The following is a 10186-nucleotide window of genomic DNA, read 5'->3' on the forward strand; positions in this document are numbered from 1 at the left end:
ATTAGGGCAGAGAAAAGGAAGAACAGAAGAGAGAAAACCTGTTAAATTAGTTGCTATTGCCCAGCAGCAGGCTAATGTCTTGCCAGCCTCCTTCACATATCACTGTATTTTAGACAACTGCCTGACGTGCGTTTAAAGTAAGAATTAAACCAGCAAAAGCTACAGGAGGGCCAAACCCATGCAGTATCAATTCCTAGACTTCGCAGCATGAAAATCTTCAAGTACTACACTTCCTTCACTCTAGGTCTTTTCCAACCTTGATGACTCTCTGACTCTATGCTGTATATAAACAAGAATTCACCTTAAATCAATGGACAACAGTTAAATATTCTATCAAATACATTTTATTTATGCAAAGCCAAGCCAAAAGTGTTATGTAAAAGTGAAAAGCTCTTTTTACATATTAATAAAAGTTTATTTTTTTCTTTGCCTCCCCACTTTCATTGTGGGAAAAATTAGGATCTGATTTACAGGAAACAACTGAGTTTGATTAAAAATAGACAAGTTTTCAGTCATTCCTATTTTCCTTAGAAAGTAAATGCTGTACAGTATACAACAGCTCAAAGTCCCCAAATAACCATTGGGTATCCCATAACAACTTGACTATACAAAACTTTTTGTGCCCAATTAATAATGTTCTTGTCTTGATGCAATGCCTTTTTTTTTTTCCTTAATATATTTATACAGTAGATGAATTATATTACTATGTCACATCCAGTATTGCCTCAAGGAAGAGAAGTTACGTTCCTTGACCTTCCAGTTCTGCTGCTGCTATATCTGGTTCTTCATCATTGTAAATGTTTTCTGCCTAAAGACAAAATGTTACATTACAAGTGGTAGACAATCATTTTTAAGCCAACTACAACACACACACACACAAAAAAAAAAAAAGGTAACACAAAGACAGCAGAAAGATCACCCCTATTTTAATGGAAACCTCTCCCTGCCTTTTCTTGAAGAGCAGCCAAACTCAAGAACGTGCACGCAGTGGTTACACTTCAGCATTTGTTCTCCCACATTCTTTTATTTAGATAAATCTTAACCATTGAATTCCTTAACACGAGCATATTGTTTTCCAGGCATATTGCAACTTCAGCCCAAGCACACAATTCAAGTTGAAGAACAAGTATGAAAACTGAAAGAGTGATCTCTGACACCAATTTAAGGCTGTTAAGCTTTTTCCTCGATTAAAAATAGGATTTATGCTATTGTAAAGCGTTTTCTTCAATATTTACATTTTCAATTATCTTGTAATTTAAATAATATGAACTAACTGGAGAGTTGCTTTCAGTCACCGAAGATGCAAGCTGTCCTAGGGAGAACAAGTCATTCCAGTTTCACTTATGTGACAAGCTTCAGAAGAAACTCATGAGTTGTTTTGACACTCACCATTTGCCATATCTGCATTATGTTGTCCTCTGATACAGAACAGATGATCCAAGGCTCATTAGGATTCCAACTGAAGTCTGAAATTTTGGCAGTGTGTCCTCCATGAATAAACTGTTAAAGAACAGCAACCAAACCAAAACAAACAAACAAAAAAACACACACAGCAAAGAACACAAGCTTCTGTAAGTCATTTTGTCTCTGTTAAAAACCTGTGATCAGCCTAATGAATTTAACTGGGGAATAGCTACAGAAGCAAAAGGTCGCTACTAGAGATTCACAATATGGATGCAAAAAAGATAAAACACCACATTCAATTCATCACATAAAGACATGGAAGCAGTCCCTGAGACAGCACTGAAAACAATAGTTTGTATTTACTAACAGCAATAACCAAGTGACATCCTTGAAACTGTGCTCCTTCATGAAAGGTTGGCTTACGTAAGCCTGTCACATTTTATATCCATTTTCTCATCTAATCACATGAGCACACACAGAGTTTGCAAAGGAAACTGAGAAAACAAGCTATAAATATTTTTAGCTTATTTCCTGAGGAAACCAAACAAGACCTAAGTTTCAGAATTTCTACACCAGTAAGGTTCTGAATCTACATAGGAACTCTTCTGTCTAAGAGACACAATCAGAGGAGGAGGCTTGACATGCTTCTAGTTATAGATGAGTGCTGACAGGCACGTGGCCAAACTCTAAGTGTGGTTAAAAATGAAGATGTGTAAATCATGTCTAGTATAGCTTTGAAAAACTGCTGTCTTTAGAACTGAGTAGAGGAAGCCTATTGCAAGTTAGAACCATGGATTAAAAGTGAGGTAAGAATTGCTGCACTTTTAAGAGCACAGTCATAAGGCATCGAACTGCCATATAGGCTGCCATGCCAGCAAACTGTAACCAGGAGAAAAGCATACCAGGAGTTCAGGAGGCCCATCTTCTGCATCCTCTGCAGATTGTTCTTCTCCAATTTTACTATAAGAAAGTAGTTTATACCTTTTATTAACAAGCAAAATTCCAAACCCGGTCAGTTTAAGTTACCAGCTCCTAGCCTTTGTTTCAAGAATTTGCTAATGCTTTTGATTTCCCTCACTGTCAAAAAATTACAAGCCTCAGGTATAAAACATCATTTGCCTTCATTGCAACTGAAATAAAATCTAACTTGTGAAGCTCACTGAGGCAAAAAATCAATAATTACTAAACACAGCAAAAAACTTTGCAATAAAATCTCACAGGAAAGTAACATTAGAAATATTGTGCTGCTTCTACTATATAACTAAATGACTGAGTCTGAGCTAAGCAAGAAAAGCTGGAGAACTGTACAAATAAGGCAAATCTGCAGCTGCTTCTTCAGCATATATGTCCACAGTAAATGAAAAGAATTATTCCTCACCTTAGATCCCACACATTAAGCCGACGATCAGTACCACTTGAAGCAAGGATTGTTTCATTATGAGGAGACCAATGAACCTACGAAAGAAAACAATTTGACTGGAGCACAACTACTCATTTCTAAGGCACATATTGAATAGCTGTCCCCTGACCAGCAGTTCTCAACAACTACACTCAGTAAATTGGTTTGTTCCAGCACAAAAGCCACCCTATAACTCAAACTCTTGCTCTAAAGTCATACAACTTGTCAAATTGAACAGCCAACGTTATTTCAGTGCAGCAGATTTAAGATACCATGAATGTAATTGCCAGTTGCTTGGACACTACTCAAAAGGCTGAGCTCACAATATTAGATACAAACTCAAGTTCTCCTCACTGTAAGATGTTTTAGGGACAACTTCTAGAGGAGGCTCCCAGTATCTTTTTAGCAGTAAGTTGTGAAGTGTGGAAAGAAACAGCGCAGTACTATCCCTTATTAATGGAACCACAGCTCAGTACTTCTTTTAAACAGCCATCTGTCATGGTTAGTCACCACACAAAAACCCACACGTTCTTGTCCTAGTCACTACTCATCTAATTATTGTTACAGCTTGTGTGAAAAGTTTCCCACCTGAAAAATTTCATCCTTGTGAGACTCAAAAGAATGAAGTTTCAATTTCAAGTTTCGAAGATCCCATAAAGCGACTGTCTGGGAGAAAAAAAAGACATTATTACAATAATGGCTTTAGAGTTATCATTTAAGAATATGTGCAAATTTAAGGTAAACACAAGTAAGAACCTTGTCAGCCGAACCAGTTGCTAAAATGAACTCGCTGTATGGATTGAAGGACAGACAGTTGACCTCAGCTGTATGAGCATCAACAGAATGACTTGGCTTGGATGTAGTATTAGATCTCGTGTCCCAGCTGTTCCAATGAAGGGTTTGGGGGAAGAGGGAGGAAAAAGTGGAAGAGAACAAGCATAAGTTTTAATGGGAGGTTACTATTATTAACCACAGTACATGCTCAGAAACCATTGTATTACTAAAACTAGTCTGAATCTACAGGTTTTAATTGCAAATCCTCCTAGGGCTTTTGTCTACTATACATAAGCAGTTTGCATCAGGAACCTGGTGTACATATTAATTACAATTTACTTTCACATGATGAGAACACATTATACGATGTGCAGATTTCAGAGCTTCTGCAGCATTATTACAACTGACTGCACTAGAGAGCTATATTAGACTAACCCAGACTTCAGGCATTCCTTAACAACATTACAAGTGCTTTGGACTGCCCCACTGACAGCACACAGCAGCACTAGCCATCAAGCACTACTCTTAACTTACATCATAAGCTTCTGATCGTCAGCCACAGATCCAAACAGAGACTCATGAAGCAGATGCCATGCCACGTCTTCTACTACTGCAGAGTGCCCAGTGAAGATTGCTTTTGCATCAACAATTTTGCCTTCTTTTGGTGCAGCGCTTATATCCCATAAACACACAGTCTGTAAATAAGAACCATGGTCTATTATAAGTGAGAAGTCAACTGAGTTATTAATGAATTCACAGAAAACTCAAGGCCCAAAAATTATTCTAAAGTCATGATAGCAATTTACAAAAAACATTCCTATTCCAGAACATTGTGTTTCACTTATAAAGCTCAATGAAATCTCTTGGCTATTAGTTCAGTTGATCATTGACAGTTTTAATACATTGCCTCAAACCCAAGGCAGTTTCAAGGGTGCTCCAATTTCTTCCAGCAGTGAGAACATTCTGTTCTTACTTCACCCAGGACATTACAAAGAACTGGTTGCCAATCATAAGCTAAAGTCAGCCAACATAATATTCTGTAATACAACACGTGAGAGCTTCTCCACATAGCAATATAAAGCTACACTCATCCTGTTCTTCCCTAATTGTCTATTGCCACCTTTTTTTTTTTTTTTTTTTTTTTTTTTAAGAAGAAAAAAAACCAAAGGGATGTGTTTTTTACATGATCATCTGATGCACTGAGAAGATGTCCTTTCAAATTTGAGTTCCATGACAAACCATAGCCTTCTTTCTGGTGCCCTCTTAATCTAAGATCTGGATTACACTCTCCATTTGGGTCTGAAAGAAAAGAAATTCCTTTCATTTATCTTCATCTTGCACATCATCCATGAGAACACCTTTATTACTTAAGAACTTTGTTTCTGTTGTAACAATCACATTTTACACAACAGTTTTCTAGCAGAGCGCTGCTTCTGTGGAGACTGATTAATGGCTAAGCACAACCAGTTGAAGTCACTGAAGATCTCTGCCTCCTTATCTAGTGTCCCACTTACAACTAAATACCAGTTTAACTCAGCAACAGAAGCATTTTGCTTAGCTTCCAACAGTCCGACCCACCTGGTTTTGAAGGATGTTTAGTGTAGTCAAATACCAACACGTCAGCAGAAGGAGTTTTAGTAGCAATGATGCATGGGTTCTGTGGCATGTAACGAGCGCGATTCACTTCGCCTTCATGGTTAATTTTAATCTCAGTTTCAATTTTGCCAGTCACAGATCCAAACCCACCAAACTCTGCATTTGACAGAAAAGGCTCAGTTGATAATCCATTTACAGCAGTTGATATTAAACAGCATTTTGTGTTTCTCCCCCGCTCCAAGAAACCATAGTAAGCATCTTAAAATAACAATACAATAAAGCCTATGACAGTTAAGAATCACATGGCACGATATTAACACTTCAAGTATGCTGAATCATTTATCAAACAAACTCCTTCAGAGCTCTAATCCCTACCTGAGATATGTGTATATCAGCTTTCATCACAACTAACAGAAATGTTAAGCGGAACTGCATATCGTAATCTTACTTGAAACTTGTAATGTTGGAAGAACAACTTATTTTAGTTGCTACTATATGGAATCCAAAAATATGGATATGGAATTAGTGTGAACTGATAAGTACCTGCCAGCTTTTAATAAAGTCACACTACCATTAGAGAGAATGCTTACAAAGGCTACAGCTAACACACAACTGAAGAATGCATGCACTGCCCACCTCCTTTCTCACTGTCATACTGGGAGGTATCAAACTGATCATCATTGGGTATCTGGACTCTTGCAACAACCAGGTGGTTCTGTTCATCAGAGGTGTGAGTTCCTAAAACCAGCCAGTGTAGAGCATAATCCTTTCCCTCTGGCCTGTTTAGAATAATAAAATTAATGCAATAAAAAGCATGCTCAGTTCTAGAAGTTTGATAGCTAGCAACAATAAATCCAAACTTCTTAAGGGTGTGGAAAAAAAAAGACTAGCTTAAGAGATCTTTTATCACAAGAGACTTGTGCAATAGAGCGTACCTGACTCTAACACACGCAATCCAGTGATACAACCAGCAAGGCTAGAGTGACAACAAAAGCCAGTAGACACTGTCATTACAGCTTGAATGCAACAATTAAAATTTGCACAGTAGCTACAGAGTGATACTAATACCTACTTAAATCTTTAGCCCTCCTAGCAGTTGCATGATACTGATTTTAAGAACTATCAACACTATGTTCTATACTACTAAGAAAAATTGCAGCCTTCTCTTTAAAGTGTTGACTGTTAACTGTTTTACTAAAGTATTCAGAAGCTCGTTTTAAAACTCTGCACAAATCCTACCTAACTAGAATCAAATTCCTCTTCTGGCAGTTAAACACAATATTTAGTAATAAGTAAAAGGCTGAAGGGGCAGTGTCATTCATCTCTGAAAGGATAAAATTTGAACAGTCAAAAACACGCAGCTTCTGCATTCTATAAAGCAAGGAAAAAACAACAACAAAACAAAACAAAACAAAACAAAAACTACTTAGGTTATCAGAGTCCAAGCAAACAGGTATGACTGGGGCAATCATAAATCACTGTAGGTATTATTTACTCCACTTCCAAGGCATCATCACACATTTTGAGGGTGAAAGACAACGTACACACAGTGCACACACACTTACTTGCATCAGGAACAGGTGTCCCATCATGCCAGGTGTCATACAAAGAGACTGTCCTTGCCTTAAATGGCTTACAGATTTTGACACTCGATAACTGGAAATACCAGGTTCTAAACTGAACATTAAGTCAATCTGCAAAATACGAGGCAAGCAGAAGTGTTCCTCACAAGGGCTCCACACCCTCAAGCCCCCACTCCATTTTTCTCTGTGCCATCACCAGTTAATCCACATCTCTCAACACCGTTCCCAAACAGCCTAGTATACAACAGATTATCTGAGAAAAGTGACCACCCTGGGATTACAGCATGAACTCAGTGTGTAATATACCTTAAAAGCTAGCTGTATCCAGCTCACAACAACGCAAGGGAAGTGGTCCTTGTCCACTATCTTGATGGAGTCCTGAATGGTTACTCTGACCATTTAGAGTCTGTACTAACTGAGACATGAACAGAATGCAGTCCCATCTCCAAAGTTCTCTAAGAAATGGACTAGTGAGTGTATGCTTCCAGAGACAGGTGGAAGAATGGGAAGATCAAAATATATGAAGCTGAGGGTGAGCCAGGGACAAACAGGATATTAAGTGTCAGTTTTACGAGAATACTATCCCTTTAAGTTCAATCTTGTAACAAAAGAATAAAAATACAGACAAGACAGCTTCCATAGAACAGCCCTTCGAAGCACACATCAAGAAAAACAGCATTCAAGAAGTTACTGTAGCACATTTCTTTTTCCAATAAGAATTCACTAGAGAAGACAGTAAGAACAAGTGCATTAGAACACGTTGCAATACAATGCCAAAGATTTCTCTCCTCACACCTCAACATGGAGTGTTTCTTCTCAAAACTCCTGAATACCCCAAGGGTTTGGAGTGCTGTAAGTGAAACAAACTGTCACACACTTACAAAGGAGAGTTCCAGCATTGTTCAGCCTGAAGTATGCTCAGACCTTACTGAGCTACAACACTTGAAAGGAGATAATGGTGAGGTGGGGGTTTGGCTCTTCTTACAAGTAACAGCAATTGGATGAGAGGAAATGGCCTCGGGTTACACCCGGGAGATCAGGTTGGGTATTAGGAAACATTTCTTCTCAGAAAGAGCGGTGAGGCAGTGGCACTGGCTGCCCAGGGAGGTGGTAGAGTCACTGTCCCTGGAGGCTTTCAAGAACCGTGTGAGGGACATGGTTAGTGGGCACGGTGAGATGGGTGGTTGGACTAGATGATCTTACTGGACTTTTCCAATCTTAATGATTCTGTGATTCTAAGGCAAGTCAGTGCAGCCTCGGGTGCTTTGAGTGACTTTGCCAAGGTGGTTAACTGAGACAGATGGAGCAGAACGAACCAGGCTAGCAGAAGGAGCTGTCACAGCATGCAGCCAGGCACAGGAGATGTTGAAGCGTCTGCCCACTGCTACCTTCCAGGACTGCATCACTCCCTCACCTGGTCACATCAGGCAGCCACTGCACGGTGAGGCTAGGCCACTCCAGCGCGTGTGTCATCACCAGATCGTACAAGAAGGGGGTGTTCTTCTTCCAGATCTTGTACTCCTCACTGATGACACGCTCCTCCACCGTGTCCTCCAGCACTGGGGGAAGAGTCGGGGTCGGGGCTCGGAGCGGGGTCCCAGAGCACCCTCAGGGAGGGAAGCCCTCCTCTCCACACAGATAGCCCGACCGAGAAGGGACGGGAGGGGGGGGTCTCCTACCTTCCTTACTCGCCATTTCAGACGAAGCGAAGAGACGGCAACAAACGAGCACAGCAGGTAACGACGCCCGGGGCCACCGCAACTCCTCCTGCCCCGCGCCAGCTCGCCGAGTTCCAACTCGCGCCCCGGCGCATGCGCCACCGCCGCCCGATGCGGCAGCCAATGGCGTGGCGCCGAGGGGGGAAGGGTGGTGGAGGCGCGCGAGTGCGGAACGGTGGCCCCGCCTGGCGGGGGCGGTCCCGACGGCGGGGTGCGCCGCGGTTGTCGGGCGGGATGGGGCGCTGAGGGGGGGAGGCTGAACGCCTCGGGGGTGCAGGGCGCCGGGACTCGGTGCCCGAGGGGTCGAGTGTGTCCGTGCCGCTGTGAGGGGCGGGCCCGGCGGCTCTGAGCGGATGAAGGAGGCGGGTTTGCTCGGGGAACGGCGAGAGGTGTGGACGCGATCACGCCGCGTGGTGGGGCTTTAAGTAAAGCAAATCCAGCGGAGGTGCGAGAGGACGGGTTTGGTGCTGTTTGACTGCAGTCTGCCGCCGGCTTTTCAGTCGTGACCTGAAGGAAGCAGCCTGGAACGTCCCCGTGCACAGCGATGAAAATGGAAGCAGCCAGGAACCGAGTTAGATTGTCCCTGAGTATTCAAAGAGACACCTCCAAACTGCATGGGTGTCCTTTAACATGCTGTGACTTGCAGTCTTCGTATCGATTCAGTATTAAACTCAGGGAGCAGACATCTCAGCACATGATTTAGCAGAGGGTTGTTAGTTAGGGTAGTAGGGTCAGGTTGCAGTTGGACTTGATGATCTTTAAGGTCCTTTCCAACCTGAGTGACTCTATGATTCTGTGATCTTCATCAGTGACATGGAGGAGGGGAGAGAGTGCACCCTTGGCAAGTGTGCTGATGGTACAAAGCTGGGAGGACTGGCTGACGTGCCAGAAGGCCGTGCTGCCATTCAGAGAGACCTGGACGGGCTGGAGAGTTGGGCAGAGAGGAACGTGATGAGGTTCAACGTGGGCAAGTGTGGGGTCCTACACCTGGGGAGGAATAATCACATGCATCAGTAAGGTTAGGGCTGACCTGCTGGAAAGGAACTCTGGAGAGAAGGACCTGGGGGTCCCGGCGAGCAGCAGGGTGACCATGAGCCAGCAGGGTGCCCTTGTGGTCTGGAAAGCCACCAGTGGTATCCTGGGATGAATTAAAAAGAGCGTGGCCAGCAGGTCAACTGTGGTGATCCTCCCCTTCTACTGTGACCTGGTGAGGCCACACCTGGAGTGCTGTGTCCAGTTCTGGGCTCCTCAGTTCAAGAAAGACAGAACTTCTGGAGAGAGGCCAGCAGGGGGCCACAGAGATGATGAGGAGCATCTCCTGCATGAGGAAAGGCTGAGAGAGCTGGGGCTGTTCAGCCTGGAGAAGAGAAGGCTGAGAGGGGATCTTATACCTATATACATCTAAAAGGCAAGAATCAAGTGGACGGGGCTACGCTCTTTTCAGCAGTGCCCAGCAACAGAACAAGGGGCAATGGGCACACATTGGAACACAGGAAGTTCCATATGAACCCGAGGAAAAAAAAATTGAGGATGATAGAGCACAGGCTGCCCAGAGAGGTGGTGGAATCTCCTCCTCTGGAGATATTCGTAACCTGCCTAGACACTTTCCTGTGCAACCTACTGGAACCTGATTTAGCATAGAGTTGGCCTTGATGATCTCCAGAAATCCCTTCCAACCCCTACAATTCTGTGATTCTATGAATCCTGTGCTG

General features: G+C 42.7%; 1 protein-coding gene across 1 annotated transcript; it reads right to left on the reverse strand.

Annotated features, from left to right (window-relative positions):
- Nucleotides 1-325: 325 nt before the first annotated feature.
- Nucleotides 326-8554, reverse strand: RBBP7 (RB binding protein 7, chromatin remodeling factor). Its single transcript, XM_042867262.1, has 12 exons — nucleotides 8436-8554; nucleotides 8171-8315; nucleotides 5810-5952; nucleotides 5156-5329; nucleotides 4761-4876; nucleotides 4112-4272; nucleotides 3560-3686; nucleotides 3392-3469; nucleotides 2783-2859; nucleotides 2307-2364; nucleotides 1390-1500; nucleotides 326-808 (listed from the first exon to the last, which is right to left on the reverse strand). The coding sequence occupies exons 1-12, from the start codon at nucleotides 8449-8451 to the stop codon at nucleotides 740-742; spliced, it is 1275 nt and encodes a 424-aa protein (XP_042723196.1). The 5' UTR covers nucleotides 8452-8554; the 3' UTR covers nucleotides 326-739.
- Nucleotides 8555-10186: the final 1632 nt, after the last annotated feature.

Source organism: Lagopus leucura, unplaced genomic scaffold (assembly GCF_019238085.1).
Source record: "Lagopus leucura isolate 7727_CA_CO unplaced genomic scaffold, USGS_WTPT01 Super-Scaffold_100001, whole genome shotgun sequence".
NCBI classification, from domain to species: domain Eukaryota; kingdom Metazoa; phylum Chordata; class Aves; order Galliformes; family Phasianidae; genus Lagopus; species Lagopus leucura.

Excerpts from the sequence above, each read along its gene's own strand:
- RBBP7 (XM_042867262.1), bottom strand. Across the intron at positions 5,330-5,809 it reads GTATGACAGTGAGAAAGGAG|AGTTTGGTGGGTTTGGATCT; the intron begins GTGGGCAGTGCA and ends TGTCAAATGCAG. Across the intron at positions 2,860-3,391 it reads ACAAGGATGAAATTTTTCAG|GTTCATTGGTCTCCTCATAA; the intron begins GTGGGAAACTTT and ends TTTCTTTCGTAG.